A 17,537-nucleotide genomic window follows, 5' to 3' on the forward strand; every position below is an offset into this window, starting at 1 on the left:
CGGTTTCGGGGTAACACCACTCTTCTGCCAGGCTAGCTTGAATCCAGTGGCAAAGTGAGCAAGGGACCCACGTCTGGGCATACCCTGCCAATTTAGGGTCAACAATACAAACACAAGGAGATAATGGACAGAGTGCTGAAACTTTTCAGACACTCACCCCCAGTCACAGATCTGGGTTGAATCCATCATCGTTCTTTAGCTCACTTCGCCACCTCAGTTGTGCGTCTTTTGATTCTTAACTCAGTCACAGACTGTATAAATTATGTTCTTTTTTTTATTACACAGGTCCTCCTTTTCGTCAAAACCTTTTTGTCTGGTACGAACCAGCCAGACAACTCCACTCTACAGGGGCCAGACTCGTGATGGTACCTAAAATCGTACATCTCACTGGGGCGGCCGCAGCTTTCTCTATGGCACCTCCAAACTCTGGAATACTCTTCCGGGTGAACTTAGAAGTGCTAGCTCCCTCACCATCTTCAGGAAAGGACTAAAAATCTGGTTATTCCAGAACTAGACGCTTGATCGGGCTACTGTGTTCTCAGCGCCATGACACCCCCGGGTATATGTGCGCTTTATAAATCCTGTTAACATTAACATTATACTTCTTTTGGAATTCGTTTTTTAAAAAACATGCTTTATTAGCATTTCTGCAAAAAATATGGAGAATCACATCACAGAGACAGTTCTTTTTGAGTTAGTTGTAAAACAATTAGTACAAGTCAGGATTTTTTTTTTTTAAATATGTATCTATGAGCTGATAATGTAAAAGAAAAAATACTGCACTTAAGACTGGGGGGACCAGATGGCTCTATGTTGATGTGACGCCTCTTTCCCATTTCTGGTCTTTTCTTTTGCATATTATTTGTAGCAGGTACTCTGGTGCAATTGGCTCATTAAAAATGGGCCAAGCCTGCAACTCCCAGAATGCACTGACACGGTAAATTTAAAACGCAGAAGTGGAAAAGAGGTGTACCAGTGACAAGGAGTCATCTGGTAACCCTACTGAAAACCTGTGTAAGTTGTTGCATCCTTATTAGTGAACATGAAAGAATGTGTATGTCACTGTACCCTGTGTAAGTGCTCACAGTTCACGCAGAACTTTTAAAGGGTGGTGTGTATCTTGTGTATGTGTTAACATTCTGGTACTAAACCTGTACAATCAGTGCGTGACCTCGCCTGAACGAAACCGTTCACTTTTTCTGGAAAGGAGTAGGCCCGAGGTGTCTATGTTTACGTTCTAGTACAAAGTGATCTCTGTCACCAGGCATTAGGTATTATACAGTTCTACGCTTCTATTTAACAACATAATGAATTCTGGGAGTTGTAGTCTTGGTTAACCTCAATGGAACAAATCGGAGGAACCCACCTGAAAACACTAATTGTATAATCAAAGTCTAGGACTAGAATGTGGTGACAAATTTCATGGAACCAGTGGTAATTCTAAACGAGTAGAACCTTGGAGAGTGGCACAGTACACGCCAGACCTAAGTGCGTAGAGTGGACCACAGAATCCGGACCCCTGCAGAGCAAGCACAGTACTCAATCACTGCCAGCTGATCATTATAGCCCAGCTGTGCTCCACGTGCCGTTGTGCTTCCGGTCCCGTGACCTGCCCGCAGTAGGATCCTGGGCTGCTTGTGGTAGACACTGTATTTGTTGAGCGGCCAGTGCATCACTAATGCCGTTGACGGGTTGCTCATCCGAAACTGCGTTTCAGCCCTGCTGCGTGGATGTGATAACTGTAAAAAGCACTTGAGTGCTGAGGAGGGACACCTGGCAAGTCGCGGGGCTCAGCTGGTGTGTAGAGTGGGCGTCAGAGAAGAGCCTGTCTGTACCTGCGGGGGGGGAGCCCGCACACAGCATTGCTCGGCGGGGGCTCCTCCAGTCTCTGCAAACGCCAGTGAACCACGCCAGCCCCCGCCTCGTGCTAGCCATTGCCTCTCAGCGCTGAGGTACCACGCGTGCACCGGAGGCGCGGCTGGCGAGTGCCGGTGCATGGACGGGCTGCGGAGCTGAGCACGCCCTTCCACCAGCGGCAAAAACAAAGGCTGCGGTCCGAGATGGCTTCCCTGAGCCTCAGCTTTTCCCGCAAGAAGAGCATCAGCAGGAATGCGACGGTGGAGCGGAAGAACCTGCTCACGGTGTGCAGGTAAATCCAGGGGCAGTGTGGGGCGCACAGCTGTGGCGGGCAGCAGAGGCTCCCGTGACTGCTCGCAGCAGCGCTTCCTTCTGCTTCTCGGAAGCGCCGCTCTGTCTGGAGATGACTTCATGTTTGTGCCCTTCTATCTGAAGAGATGAGCGTTGCACAGGCTTTACCATAACTCGGAATCTGCGAGCAGCGTTGAGGGGTGATGTCACCCGAGCCTGCGAGCTTCTGGTGAATGCCGAGGCAGTGTGTGCGGGGCGTGAGGGACCTGAAGAGGTAGCGAGAGGAAGGAGCGTACAGAGGGAGGAGTATGGGGGACGTGTAGCGGCAGTGTAAGTGCGAGGGGCAGGTGTATGGGGAAGCGTGGAGGCAGTGAGAGCAAGTGTGCGAGGGGCAGATTCATGCAGTGTGAGGGAGGCACTTTGAGCAGGTGTGTGAGGGGCAGGTGCATGCAGTGAGAGGGAGGTGTGGAGGCACTTTGAGCAGGTGTGCGAGGGGCAGGTGCATGCTGTGTGGGGGAGGTGTAGAGGCAGTGTGAGCAGGTGTGCGGGGGGCAGGTGCATTCAGTGTGAGGGAGGTTTAGAGGCGGTGTGTGTACAGAGTGAGGGCAGGTAGAAGTAGTAAGAGTGTGAGGGGCAGGGGTATACAAAGAGAGAAGTAGGAGTCGAGGCAGTGTAAGTAGATGTGCTTGGGATATGTATAGAATGAGTGTGAGCAAAGTGCGTGTGTGGCATCGGCAGAGACAGCCGTTGTGAGGAGCATGTGTAAAGGTGTGTAAGGGACTGGAGTGTACAAGGTGCAGGGGTGTAACACAAGCCTTCTGCGGCACAGGAAGGGGCTCAGCCCTCCAGATGCCTCCAAATCTTCAGAGGGCCCTCATTCGGCCAAGGCAAATGATTATCTTTGAGACATGGGATGCTAAGGAGGCATTTTTCGCTTTCTGCAGGGGACCCCATCATTGCGCTTTACTCCACTGACCGTGTGGAGTGTGAGGTGCATGGCATGTTCAAAGCAAACAGGGGGCATGTGTAAAGACTGCATGTGCGTCTGGGTAGGGGCATGTGCAGAGACTGCATGTGTCTGGGGGGGCTTGTGTAGGGACTGCATGTGTGTCGGGGGAGGGGCTTGTGTTGAGACTGCATGTGTGTCGGGGGAGGGGCTTGTGTTGAGACTGCATGTGTGTCGGGGGAGGGGCTTGTGTAGAGACTGCATGTGTGTTGGGGAGGGGCTTGTGTAGAGACTGCATGTGTGTTGGGGAGGGGCTTGTGTAGAGACTGCATGTGTGTCGGGGAGGGGCTTGTGTAGAGACTAGTTGCATAGACGAAGCAAGGAGAACTGAGCGGCACATGTCGAGTGGACTGGTCAGTTGAGATATTGTACAGTAGTTTCTATTTTGGTTCATATTGCATTTAGAAGTTTTCGCAGCTACCTGCACTCATGTGGTTTTTGTTTAATGCACTTCGGCAGGCTTACTGACCGACACATGGATTTTGGTGTGGTAAGACACAAAACCCGCACATTAGTATCTGTTGATGGGACAAACTCGGCATTCAGACCCGATGCATTTCAACCCAGCATCGTTGGATATTATCCAGTAGAATAAATATCAGCCTGGCCAATCGTAGTGAGGGTCAAAGCGTTAAAAGGGGAGTGAAGACCATCTGAGGTGCACTTATGAAAGCCGAAACGCTAGCAGTCTTATTGAATTTCTACATTTGCAAGTTTGTTACTTACAGGGTTTGCTTTGTTTCTTGGTGATGCACCTGCAGAAGTGCCCTCCACAGGCTGGTTTCCATTGTGGAAACACCTACATTTGCTGTGGTAGAAAGCAGGAGTATGTATTTATTTTGCTAATTGGTTGACAGGAATAGGCACCTGTCCTAACAGAAGTTGTGTACATAGTTGGAACTGCAGTGCCAAAGACCAGGACACAGCATTGCTCGGTAACTCAAAGAAACTTCGGTGGTAGATGCCAGGCGGGTGACCCACAGACGCATGTTCTACAAGACAAACAATGTAATAAGGGCATTCTGGCTAACCAATGTGCACCGTAGCATGATCCTGTCGTTCAATGGGCCCTAAAGAGCTTCATGTGTGGGAGGTGGTGGTAGAGGTGATGACTAAGATTGTCATTAGGATTAGATATTCATGCAATGTAGTGGTTGTGGGAAAGGAGAGAGATTATTCTGGCTTGGTCATTCTTGAACCAGCGGGACACGATTAGAGGTTGTTTCAACTAAGTGAGGGAGGGGACGGCTTGAAGCTAGAATGAATGTTTCAGTGAAGAGTCGGGGAGCTTGAAATGTATGAATTTAGGAGGAGCATAGAAGAGTGACGTGTGTAGTAGTCTGGTCTAGCGGGGAAGCAGAGGATCTTGGTAGAGCTGAGCACTAGGGAGCAGAGTGCTTTTTATGTAAAGCGGTGAAGACCAGGGCATTATAGGAAGACCAGCAGGGACATGTGGCTATCAGTTGCCTATAGATGTGATATTACATTAAAGACAGTAATGACTTGACCAAAAGAGATCGTTCATGGATGCCGGCTGGTAGAGGGTTGGTGACCGCAAGGAGCATCTGGAAAGTTCCTTTCCAGGTGTGAAATTGGATGCATAGCCACCCTTTCAAAAGATTTACAATGACGGATTTCTCCACGAGGTATAATAATTTCCCATTAGAGAAAAAATATACATGTGCAAATGTACATTTAAGGATCATTTATGCGTTATGGGACAGATGCACAAAACAGTTTATCAGTATGGGAATTAGTACTTGTGAAGTACTCTTGTGCATGCTCTTATACTTCTGAAGTACTGTCGTACATGCTCTTACATACCTTTGTGAATCGTGTCCAACTCTGTTAGTACAAGTTCAAAGAAAACGGTTGTTTCTATTTGTACATGAATATTCTCATTTTCGGTCTTTGCAACATTTGCTCTGTGTTCTGATTGACATGTATCCTTTAACTGCTCATGTTGCTTACTTTGATGGAAATATTTTTTTAAGCACTCCATGAGAGTGCATTTGTTTTGTGTTCTCTGGCATGTGTGCTGCCCCCCCCCCCCTTCACTTTGACCCTCACCTTCGCTCTTGAAGGAAGTGACCCGATTAGGGCCACCCGGGTCACTTGAAACCACCTCTCAGCCTTCCATAGAAATGAAGAGTCGGTGAGAATGTGTTTATTAGTATGCGCTTGAGCGGAGTCCGGTCTGAGCAGCCTCCTTAGATTGCTGCAGAGGGACTGACCCTCGCCAACATGGTAATACCAGATATACATTTCCAATACCCCCAAAGGCATGCCCAGACTGGAATTTTCCAGTTAGTAGCTAATGAACAAAGGAAACAGAGAGAGATGAGCTGCCATCCTAAGAACGGGTACATGCTATCTCAGTTTAAAGGTTACTCTGCCAGTGCCCGTATCTCTAAGAGTGGGACCAGGCCTAACTACCGGGAAAGGAATTAGTTAATAGAACAATCCTATTCATTAGTGTAGCGAAGCTCAACCTTTGAGAAAATAAAAAACAATCTAGGCTGACAGTATGAGACAGATGCTTAGTTTCGATCATGGTACAAAATGGCGGCTGAATGCAAAATGGTGCCGCAAATGCTAACTTAAATCGTACAATGCAAAGGGAAGTCGACCATAAACATTTTCCATTCTAACACTCTCCATGTTGCTTCCCTCTCACAATCCTCCAGCTTCTCCATTGCTTCTACTGCCCCTTCCCATTCTGCTTCTCTCCCAAATAACCCCATTTCCCAACCCCTCCTTCATTGCGCCACATCTCTTTCCACTTGTCAGTCCCTTCCTCCACTCCTCTCTCACATTGTTTTCAATTTCTTTTTGCTTGCAGTTCTCTTGGTGTATGTCCACTTTAAAGTGGGTTTTACCCATTGAAAAATCACAGCCCATGAGAATGCATGTGCTGCAGGCACCTAGAAATTTGTTTGTATTATTTGATCATACCCATACAAAGATGGCTGCATGCCCATCTACTGGGGCCATCTTTAAATGGGATAGTTCAAATATTTCAGATTGAGTCAAAGATGGCCGTCATGGATTTGCGTGTCCATTTTAGCTATCTTTGAAAGGGTTTCTTCAAATATGACAAATGTATTCAAAGATGGCACCACGGATGCTCTTGCATCCACGGGGTTACCTAATAAAAAGAAAGCACTGGCAAAGCCATTAGATTTAATTTCATTTTGGCTTTATCAATGATTGTAGATCAATTCACAAAAGCACTTGAGAGTAAGTAAGTGCTTGTGAATAGGCTCTGAAGAAATTTCTTTTGTTTCGAAAATCTGAATGCATGAATCTTGTGAATTCAAGTACTGCAGAAAAAAGTGTAAGAGTTGGTATTTGCTGACGCTCTCTAGGGATTCTGAGTAAATCCATGGAGGTGAGAAATCTACTTTTAAGATTCTGAGTAATTGTACGGGAACAGATTTCTGACTTTGCAATCTAGGACTTCAGAGACGGGGCCATTTGTGAGGTGGCTTTTCAAGGGCATGTGTAGAGACATTGGGTCAGATTAACAAAGTGTGTGTACGAAAAATGGACCTCTCGGGTGAAAATCTGTTTTGCTGATAGTTTTTGGAGTAAAAACCCACTTGGGGTGCAAGGGGCCTTTCTGGGTGTTGTCCGCCAAACAGTCACTAACTTGTAAATTTATGGGAAGTGGATTTGAGAACCCTGCCCCCTTCTGACCACCTCCCCACTCTGAGAGCTAACATGGAGCTTATCAAAGGGTCTGATGGGCTGGTAAGCTGGATCTCACTAAATAAAAACCGAGTTGTTTATAGGCCTCTTCTGTGTGCATGTCCACAAAAGCTCATAATTAACACCTCACGAGAACAGCATGGCAGAACTGAGGAGTGCCAGGAGAGGGTGGAAAATGGGACAAGCAGAATGACGGGAATAAAGAAAGGGAAATGTTGAAAATATTTAAAGAAAGGGACGAAGATGGAAGAAAAGATGTTTAAACAGAAAAGTGAGAGGTGCAATAGGAAGGAATGGTGAAAGAAAATTTGACCGAGCATAAGAATGAAAGGATTCATGAGTAAAAGTAAGAACGGTGAAAGAATGGATGATAAAAGGGTGAAAAGATAGACCTATGGACCAGTGGAAAAATTGATTAATGGGCGGGTGAAAGTATGGTGGAGAAATGAACGGAAGAGTGAATGGGTGGATTTGTGAAAGGATGGGTAAATGAAAATGGGAATGAATAGATGGATGGAAGGCTGTACATACAACCCTTGCTGGGAACATGGGGCATGCTTGATTTTCTGTCTGTGCCACCAGAGGTACGGTTCAAAGTGGGGGTTATTTTAAATTTCTGGCTGCTCCCAGTATGTCGGTGTTGAGACGGCGTTGCTGATCCTTTCAAGCCATGGACAGTTACTTCTGTGAGGCCCAAGTGCAAGTCCCTGTACTGGGTGTCAAGAGCAGACACACTCTTATCTTTGAATGATGTTTTCCTATCCGAAAAGTGAAATCAAATTCATAAGCGTGGTTTTGCCGATTTCCACTTGATTCGCTTCTGTGGATTTTCCCTGCTAATGCGCATAGAGAAGAACTACGTGCATGCTTGCAAATTTAAAATTTGTATAGTTTCCTGTGCATAGATCTATGTGCTTTTCTGAACCTCCAGATATGTGCTAAATGAGAAACATTTTAGGCATGGGTCTGCGATTTAAGCTGTAGGCATATTTTGTGAACCGGGCCCTCGGTGAGTATGTGCCTGAGGGGGTATGTGACAGACCACAGGAGCTGGTGTTTGTGGGGCTTGTACAGGACACATGGTTGCTGATGCCGAGACACGTTTTCCCTGGTCTCTTACCATGCGGGCAGAGCTTGTGACATCTGCTCGCTACTAAAGAAAGCAGAAAAAGAACAGCTAAAAGCACAACCTCAAAAGATTCTGCAAAATACCTACTTGCTGCGTCAAAACGTTGAAAGGAAAACAAGAGGATGCTAAATGCAGTCAGTCGGTGGCGTAGCAATGATGCTGTGTTCCTTGGGGCAAGTAAGGACAACAATGGCCACCTTGACTGGTGTAGGAAAATAAAGCACTGCCAGGGCTCTCTGGGCCCTGGTGCCACTGCATCATCTGCACCAATGGTAGCTACGGCCCTATAATAACAATACTATCAGCGCGCCTATACAGCGATGGATCACCTACATCTGAATGTGTGACCTGCTGGAATGAAGTACGTTTTTGGCATTCTGTCAAAATAGTTCCCCTGGAGTGGGCAGTGCAGTTTCGCCCTTGTTTTGGCTGATGAAGGGGGAGGTGTCATGAGTTCCTGCCCAGCACGTTTAGCCCAAGACCCGTTTGTGCCCCATGGCAGTGACTCTCTCTCAATAAAGAGCCAGTGGTGTTGCACCACAGTGAACGACGCGCCTCAGCAATCCTGTTCCCAAGTGTGTTGCGTCGCAATGAGTATTTCCCTCTTGTATTGGTTCTAAAATAATTAGAAAAAAACATAAGTTGGCTTTGTCCAGTGCTCCGCTTCCTTTTGGCTAGGTTCTTGCTATAGAAAATAATCTTATGACTGAATTTTCAAACCAATATCAGCAAATCCCCCCTGCCTATATATCAGACTTTCAATATGCCCCAAATGAAAAGGGGTCACAATATTCTAAAGCAACAACTAGGGCTGACCAGCAAATATGTTCAAAAAAGTTCAGAGATATACATGTAATTTTCTTTTATTCTCGTTATTTCAGACATTGTTATCAAATTTAACATAATAGATAGATTGATACATAAAGTATAATTAATATATACAAGTCCCACAACTAACATTCATCGCCATCAGTCATACTTGCATTTACTCATAGAGACATACACATTCATTCAACAGTGTAATTCCTAAAAACATCAAAATTTCAATCCAGGTGGAAGAACAGCCTCAAGAGGTCAGGATAGTAAGTTCTTGTGTATCCTCCCAATGGTGGATGGAGGCAGGGTCCAAGAAAGCGAGAAAGATTAAATGCCAACACGCGTTTCGGTGTGTAGCCCAGAACAGGGCAACACCTTCATCAGGGCGGGGATAAAGAAGTGTTGTGGGACAAACAAACCGACCTAAAATTGCAGGAGAACATATCATTAGTATGTACTTGTGACCCCTTTTCCTTTGGGGCATATTGAAAGTCTGATATATAGGCAGGGGGTATTTGCTGATATTGTTTTTTCCCTTTCTCCTGCCTATCTTTCGCCGTCAGGGTTCCCCCTTTATATTGGTTGAATTTTCAAACCAGTTGTTGGGAAAAAATGACGTGCGGTATGTACACTCAAGCAAGATGCGTTATAGGCTACCTAAGCGAAAAAGATGAAGCCCACATCCAGTTTCAGAACTCTTGGCAGACATTTGTGCTTCAGAACAACTTTCAAAGAGAAAAAAACAGCGGCGGACTGTGTAGACTGCACCTCAATCTCCACTCACGAGTTAAGTGTCCCGTGCACAATTCTTCTGGCACCTGCTGCAGTTTTGTGCCACTGTTGAACAGATCAATAGCTTAAAGAATATAGGAAGGTGCACAAGGAAAGAGTCTAGACCGCGCATTACTTCAGTATGGATACGTATTATCGTATCTATTATGGGGCTTGAAGATACTTGTCGGAATTTGCAGTAGCTCGTAAAACATATGGAAAACTCTGTGGATTAAATTCTAAAATCACTTAGCTATATAAACTGTGGAGCCCTGATGAAGTTCCATGAGTGTATGGAATGATACAAGTTGGCTGGATTTTAAAATGTATACTGAAGAATAACCATAAAGGAGATATCTCTAATCCCATTCTGGATTTGGACTCTTAACTGGTGCACCTTTCTATATACTTTACGTACAACTCTTGTTTAAATAAAGTATGTGATTGGTGCAAGTGTAAGAAAAATAGGAATTTATATATGCTATAATTACCCGAAAAGCTGGGATGCAAACAAGACTAGGCTCTCATAATAAATTTCCGCACATCTCTACTGAGGACATAATCTACTCTTTTTGACACTTCTGGTGCTTGCTCTTCGTCTCCATCACTTCAGCAACACATTTTAAAGTGCATTAACCGCTTGGATCCCTCTTTCAAAGCGTTTAAATCTAACAAAAAAACACTAATGAACTCTGAGGACCTGAGCAAATCACCGAAGTACCCCTTAAAATTAAGGGACAACCCTTCTGCGCTCAACTATTTATTGGCAAACAATTGTCTTGCTCATTTGTCCATTGTTTGATCATGTTTTGTATGTAAACAACAAACCGCTCTTTGTAACTTTTTTTAAATTTGTTTTTATTTTTTTATTGAGAGTTCATACAAATTACAAAGCCACAGAAGTGTCAAAGTGCATATTACAAACAGGTCAGAATAATCAATTTACTTTGCCAATATACAATGTATAAAATAAAACTACAGCGTTGCATATCGGGGATAGATACCCTATAAAGTGCAAAATGTTAATCCTTTAAAGGTAAACCTATCACATCAATCCTTTTCACAGCTGAAGAATTGTCAAGTAAAGTGCATAGTAGGAACAACTCAGAATATTCAAGTTTCTCTTCCTAAATAAACCAATGACTAAAGAGAAACTACAACATTACATATCGGGAAAAATTACTGTATAAAGTGTGGACTGCTAAACATTTAGAAGTAAACATATCTCATCGATCTTTCACATCTCCCTGTTTAAAAAGAATAAATACCATATTCAGCGCAAGTGCTTAGCTTATAACCCTAGTAAACTCGAGCGTTTCTCATACTTTTTAATTGAGCCTGATCTTAGTGCATATTTTTTTTTTCTAATTCTTGTATTTTACTTAATTTCGCTCTCCATGCCTGAAAAGAGGGTACTCTATCAGAACGCCAGCATTGTAGGATTAAAGATCTTGCTACCAATGCTGCGATGTAAAGCTTTCATCATTGTGACAAACGTGTTTAATTTAATCGATTGCGTTGAGGAGCAGCTGGGAAACAAGTGTACTTTTGCCGGCGACTTGAAATGTTCTGAACATTACCCAGTCGCTGTTTAAACATTTCCATAATCGCCCTTTATGGTGCCCCAATGTGTTTTGGACCAACACTGGTCCTTCATCTGGAGGAACATGAGCTCATTGTAACTTCTGTAGAACAAGAAAATGAAAACCATCTTAATGTCAAAAGCAAACAATGGGTCACATGGAGGGAAGTCAGAGCTATAACGGGCTTGAAAGGCTGACTACACGGGAAAGAGCAATGGGCCTCTTTCTCCAGGCCGATGGATAGGCAAATGTGGAAGCCTTTCCTTTTTCGGATACAAACTCGCCGAGTTCCGTGCGTTGATTCTGCCGCGACAGAACCACCGATGAAGACCGGAATCTCTCCAAAGAATTCATGCAGTGAAGAATGAAACCCCACAGAACGGCGAATAACTGCCAAACTGTTTTGTTTTTCGGCAAGAATTTCGCAGGGAATTCCCGATTCTGTGCAGTTTAATAAAGATATTTACTAGCTGCTCAGAATAGGTGCTAAATGTTTGGGAGGGCTCCTCTGTACTTGGGGAAGGGGACGGGAGACGACGTTTTAGCGGGTGTCCGGGAAACGGACCTGGAATGCAACACAGACCTTTGTCAAATAGATTTTGCTACCTGTCCCGAAAACTGCTTTATACTTTGGGAATGTTCAACTAGGAATTTTACGATCGTGAGTACAAGTTAATTCGCTTCTCGAATTTGGAGAAAAGGGGTGACTCTGTACATACCGTGATTGAGTCAGGTTGTGGTACTTTATTCTATTTAATGCCAGAATGAGGAGAAAAAAGTTCCTGCACCTTCAAACTCCTTATTTAAATGCATACGTCTGTCGTATGGATCTGTGAACTATAATAAGTCTAAAAGAGTTTAGCTGCAGGGCAAACATTAATTGTATTTGGGTTGTTTTGTCATTTTCCTATTGCAGGTCAGTTACTCTGTTATTTGGAATGTACAACTTGCTGCGTGCATGCTTTGAGGTGTTTCAGAGCTTGTAATATGATTTACTAGATTCAAATGTTCATGGTTGGGGAAGCGTTGGATATGGAAATGCGTTACTTCAGGAGCCCATGAGTCGCCCGTAAAGGGGTGGCGGGAGAAAGCGAGGGGAGTCCCGAGAGGCATGCGATGAGCAGCGCAGTACAACAGTTAACCATACATTTATTTTCTGAAAAACTCTGCACTCAAAGAAATTGGCAGCTAGGCGGATTACTTAATTGACCACAAACGGAAAGCATTTTAACTTATCTTGCATGGTTTGGGTACTGGCTCCAGGGGTCTTTGTGTACCCAGCAAGTTCCGGGATATTGCAGCAGTAAGGTAACTGTGGTGGTTTATGAGCTTCCTGGAGAGATCTGTGTGCAGTCTAGTCGCAGGTTTGACTCATCTTTTCTATTTTCCACTCCTGTCACTCTTCTGCTTATTTTTGTTTCCCTTTTCTCTCCTCCTTTTTATATAAAATGATAAAACCTTTCTAGTATAGAATTTTGTCTTTTGAGATTTCAATACTTGTTGACATATGCATGTCTTCACAAATGTTATTACTTTATGGTATTGCTCTTTGAATCTTCAATAAAAATCTTACAAAAAAAAAAGAGAGAGGGTTAATGTGCCTGCTGCAAAGCACAGACGGTGATATGCATTTATCAAATTTACATTTTATGTAAATTGCTCAAGGGGTGGCCGATTGTGTTGCAGAACTCTTGTTATCCACAGGTCACAAGCTTCACTCTTTGTAATATAGCTTAATTACTTTTGAAGCAGCCTTGTGGAGGTGCATGAATACTACAAAGCATAAGTTTAGAACATTATCATTTTTGATCTCTCTATTTTTCGTTATTATAAATTTGTTAAAGAAAGTTCCTTTGGGTATTACTAAACAAGAAGTGCTAGATAAATGCTTAATGGTATAGGTACTCATATAGAAAGACTCGTCTGAGGTTCTTCCAATTCATGCATATCTCTTACATACAAAGCATGGAATAGTAAAAAAACCTGCCTTGAAATCAAAGTTGATCTTATGAGCACTTGCGAAGGGAGCGTTTCTTCCTCAGTGGCATTGGAATACAGGCGTTCGGCACCAGCTGGCTCCCAGCCAGGATGAGACTTCAATAAAAGGGCCTTTAAATAAGGTATTTTAAGTTGTGCCCCGCTAGAACTGAAAATAAAAGGCCTCCCTCACTCAATGCAGATTGCTGCTTCTAACATAGCAAGGACAACAAAAAATGATTGTCGCAATGCTTTAATTAATCGTAATCACTGGAAGTATGTGTGTCCTGTGCTTACTATACCACAAGACTGGCAATGCACCTCACTGAAGAAGTCTAAGTAGGTTGAACCCAGTCTGGAGTTGCTTGCTCTCTATCTGGAGAGGACTTGGCCTGGCACATCATTTGTATGAATGCATGCAGTGGCGAGTTCTTTCTCCTTGGTGGACATGGCCACGTACAGACCTGTTGTGCAGAGGCACTTTTCTCGTTACAAGCAACTTGAGCTTTCTGGTAGCACTTGTCTGATTTGGAAATACATCCTGACGATGAATGGTTCTCACTGGTCTGACCTTTGACCATTGGCAACTGCAGCCTATGAACACCTGCATGAATGTGCTAGTTACTTGTACATTATCTTTGCTGGTGGATGATCTTCCCCAGGTTGGGGCCATGCTTCGGTTCCTAGAACATCTTGCAACTGTGAGTGTGAAGGAAGAGGCGTTGAATCACCTATTGAGTTGAAGAGCTGAACCCTGACCACCTGAAAGGTCTCCACAAAGCTAATATGCCTGACTTAATTTTATTGAGGGTGCCAGTAGACTGAGCAGCCCTGAAGCCATGAAATCCTGCAGTCCAGCTAGCCTGGAGAGAGAACATGATGAACATAGCTTGGATGGTTTAAACTGTTCTATAATCCGGATTACCTTCGATCTGAACAGATTCTACGGAGGTATGAGAAGGCCAACTTCCTCCTCATTCTCCTGGGACTGGAGAAATAAGGCAAAAGGTGACAAAGTCATGGGGTGGCTGGGCAATAACGCACACTCCAAATTCTCAATTTCTGAAAGTTTTGAAGCAGATTCATAGCCAAGATGACACATTCATACATCTTAGTATCCTTTTGGGACGTTGTCTCGAGACATCCTCGTGGGTTCTGGCCGATCTCTTTTAGTTAAGAAAATACTCCCTCGTGTAGTCCCTTAAGATTAGTGGTCTCCCAGAAAGGCACGTGGATTTCTCCTCACAGGTGGTATCTAGTCCTCAGTAGTTTAAGTTTATAAAAAAATTGCTAAGTTAAAACCATTGAAATAAAATTTGACACATAAAATTACATATTGCAATGTATTAAGTCATATAAAAGAGCTGTTTTAGACCTAAATATGTAGAATTCAAGTTTTAAAATGTGGTGTTTAAGTCGATAGTTAAGGGTCTCGATTTTAAAAATAAGAATTCGAAAATTCCATGACCTGCTCATTGGAAGGTCGCACTTTCCTAATAAAAATGTTGTAAGTACATAGTGTGCAGTTTACATTGTTTTGGTGAGGGGAAAGTGAATCATCCATTGTCCCTACGTAGCAGGTTGACTTTACGACTGTGGGAGTTGTGTTGTGGGTTAATCTCTTCTCGGCCTTCAGCAGAAATGAAGCAACAGTTCAGCCGAGTGTCCCCTGGGTCAAAGCAAACCAGGACCGCCTGCCTTCTCAAGCAAATTCCCATTTGGTTGAAGGCCCTGGTCTGTAGCTGACTCCTTTTAATCTTGCTCCATTTTACAAGCGCACACTAGATGTAGCAGGTCTTCCTTCCCCATCGACAGAGGCGTTGGGTGTCGGGGAGATTTCCACAAAGCCAGGGTCCTTGATTGTTTTTACCGTTAGTAACCCTAGCTGATATCTTAAGATCTGCTGCGTGATGAAAGCTGGGTACCCAGTTGCAAAACAAATTTGTACCGCGAGAACTTTATAGTTTTTAAGCGTCATCCAACCATGTGGTTTGATAGAGTAGGCTTATCTTCAATAACAGATTGAATTTTTAGTGTCTTCCAAACCAGGCACTTGAATGCCAGGCGTCTAATAGGCATATACCAAAGTTGTGTGATGCCTGTGAAGTTGAGTGATTCTTGGAGGTAAGCCCTTGCTGGTGACGTGTCCCGATTCTGTAGCTCTTTCTATAGCATGTGATTTAAAGTATTTGCTTCTGCTTTCCGAACCTTGTTCCAGCATATTAAATATGCTCCTCACCTGATTAGCACCTGTTTCAACAAACCAAATTCCAACCTTGTCTGTGCTGATAACGTGGAAGTTGGCAGTGAGAAGATTATTCTGTAAGCACAAACCATTGTGGCATCTAAGGTGCTTGCATCCTGACCTTTCAAACATTTGCTTCTGTAGGAGCTAGTCGGCAGAAGTTTCACTTGCACTACTTCGAGGAGGGGCTTAAGGGAAGGACTGGCAACTTGTTTCTTCAGGATATTAAGTGCTACACCCAGAACCAATCCTTTCCTTTGCATCGCCTCTTTCTGGGCTGCGAAAGTGACTTTCTTATCTATGATGACCCCAAGGTATTTGTATTCCTCTGTGCTTTCGAGCCTGGTGCTACCTCAAAAGCTTTGCTGTATTTGAGTTACCTTATTGTTGCAAGCCATGATTTTTCTTTTCCCAAGGTTGAGCGTCAAGTCGTTGGCAAGAGAATAGGCATTCAAGTTGTCCAGCAGTTTTGTAGCCCCCCCCCCGGGTGCGACTGACCAGCACCATGTCGTCAGCAATAGTGAAAACGTGATATTGCCTTGCTGCCTTATTTGGGAGCATGGGAGTTACAAGCTTGTAGTTGCTCAGTCAAGTCTGACAAAAAAGGTTGAAGAGAGTCAGTGCCAAGACTCATCCCTGTTTTAAACCATGAGTGGATGAGATTTTTCTGGAGAGATGCGTTCCTGCACCTATTTTGACTTGCACCCATGTGTCACTGTGGCGCATAATCCGCATGTTGAGCAGGTTTTGTGGTATTCTCCAGCTTGCTAACCTCCACTACAGCCTTCCCGATCGATGCAGTCAATGGCTGCTTTGAAATCAAAGTAGCAGAAGAATAGCGGTGTGTTGGAAGCACAGACAGCCTCCATTAGAAGAGATTGCCAAAATGTTTGTGATCAAGCCGGATGTTTTTGAGAAGCCAGTGTGGTTAAATGGTATAATGGCGTTACCTGAGGCCCATGCTGTTAGCTCATCGAGTACAGTTCCAGCAAAGTATTTGGCATCATTATAAATCAAGGTGATTATACGGTAATTTGCTGGAAGAGATCTATCGCCTCTCTCGAAAATTGGAGATATGATTGAACCTCTTTATGATATGGGCAGTCTTCAGCAGGCTTGTAAGTCAGCCTAAATTTACTGTGTCACAGCAGCGAGGTCACTGAATAGTTTCTCAGGCTTAGACCCAGTATAGAGGGACAATGGCAGCCACACAGAGCCCCATTTCTGAGGTCTGACAACAAATGTTTTCTGTTCATGCCCCGTTTTGCGAAAGCTAGAATGGGAGGCTGAACATTCAAGATGGGTGCCACCAAATCCTGGAACAACCTCCCCCCCCCCCCCCCCCCCCTGCACCTTCGCATGATGCAGTCCGAACAGGAGTTCAGAAAGTCCCTGAAAACCTGGCTTTTTAGTCGGCATGACTAGTTCTGCGCGGCCCCTTATCCTGCCTACTGTCTGTAATAGCGCCGGGACACCCGATTTGGAGTAGCTGCGCGCTCTACAAATGCCTTTATTATTATCTGGAATCCCGTTCCAGCACCTGTCTGTATAGGTCCTCAGTGCCCAGAAAGCAAATAAAATACTAAGAATTGTCTCAAGGGTCCAGTAATTATTCATATCCGATTGTTAAGGTTCATTGCCAAGACCAACCAAAGGGACTACCTTGTTAAGAAATTTAGAGGCTTCTCCAAACCTAAGGGAATATCATACCTTTAGTTGGACCAATTTTGTGAGCCCAGAGTCCACAGGCAGGCCAGTTCCAACTGTATATGGCCTTAAACCGGGACCAACATTGGCTCCTGTTGCAAATTAGTTGTTAGTATTACAAAGAAAATGAGGACCCACTAGATTCTCAGGTTTCAGGGAGGGGCATGCGATGGTGTGCTTGCTGGTGTTTTTATTCAAGAAAGAAGGAGCAGGCCCCTAAGATCCAGAAGGAAGTTCCTTGGTACACCAAAGCCTGTATGGTGACCGAAACGGGTCTTTTGTTGGCAGCCAAAACAAAAAATAGCCCCCAACTTGGGCTGAGTAGGGCAAATTATAAAAGGGAGCTTGCAAAAGCCAAGAGGGATTTGCAAAATGCACTCTTGGATGAGCTATCTCTTGCTATGTGCACTAAGGGTAACTCAAGGTTCTGGACTACCCTGACAG

General features: G+C 44.3%; 1 protein-coding gene across 3 annotated transcripts in view; it reads left to right on the top strand.

The window, feature by feature from the left end:
* The first annotated feature begins 1,620 nt into the window (after positions 1 to 1,620).
* Positions 1,621 to 17,537, top strand: part of RUNDC3B (RUN domain containing 3B) — an 876,147-nt gene continuing 860,230 nt past the window's right edge. The window contains exon 1 of one of the 3 annotated variants that reach the window (XM_085631311.1): positions 1,621 to 2,149. In XM_085631311.1, coding sequence (XP_085487437.1) covers positions 2,061 to 2,149 — 89 coding nt within the window. In that variant the 5' untranslated portion in view covers positions 1,621 to 2,060. The remainder of the gene's footprint in view (positions 2,150 to 17,537) is intronic. The other 2 variants (XM_085631313.1, XM_085631312.1) reach the window with 2 other exon arrangements.

Source organism: Triturus cristatus, chromosome 10 (genome assembly GCF_964204655.1).
Source record: "Triturus cristatus chromosome 10, aTriCri1.1, whole genome shotgun sequence".
Taxonomy (NCBI): domain Eukaryota; kingdom Metazoa; phylum Chordata; class Amphibia; order Caudata; family Salamandridae; genus Triturus; species Triturus cristatus.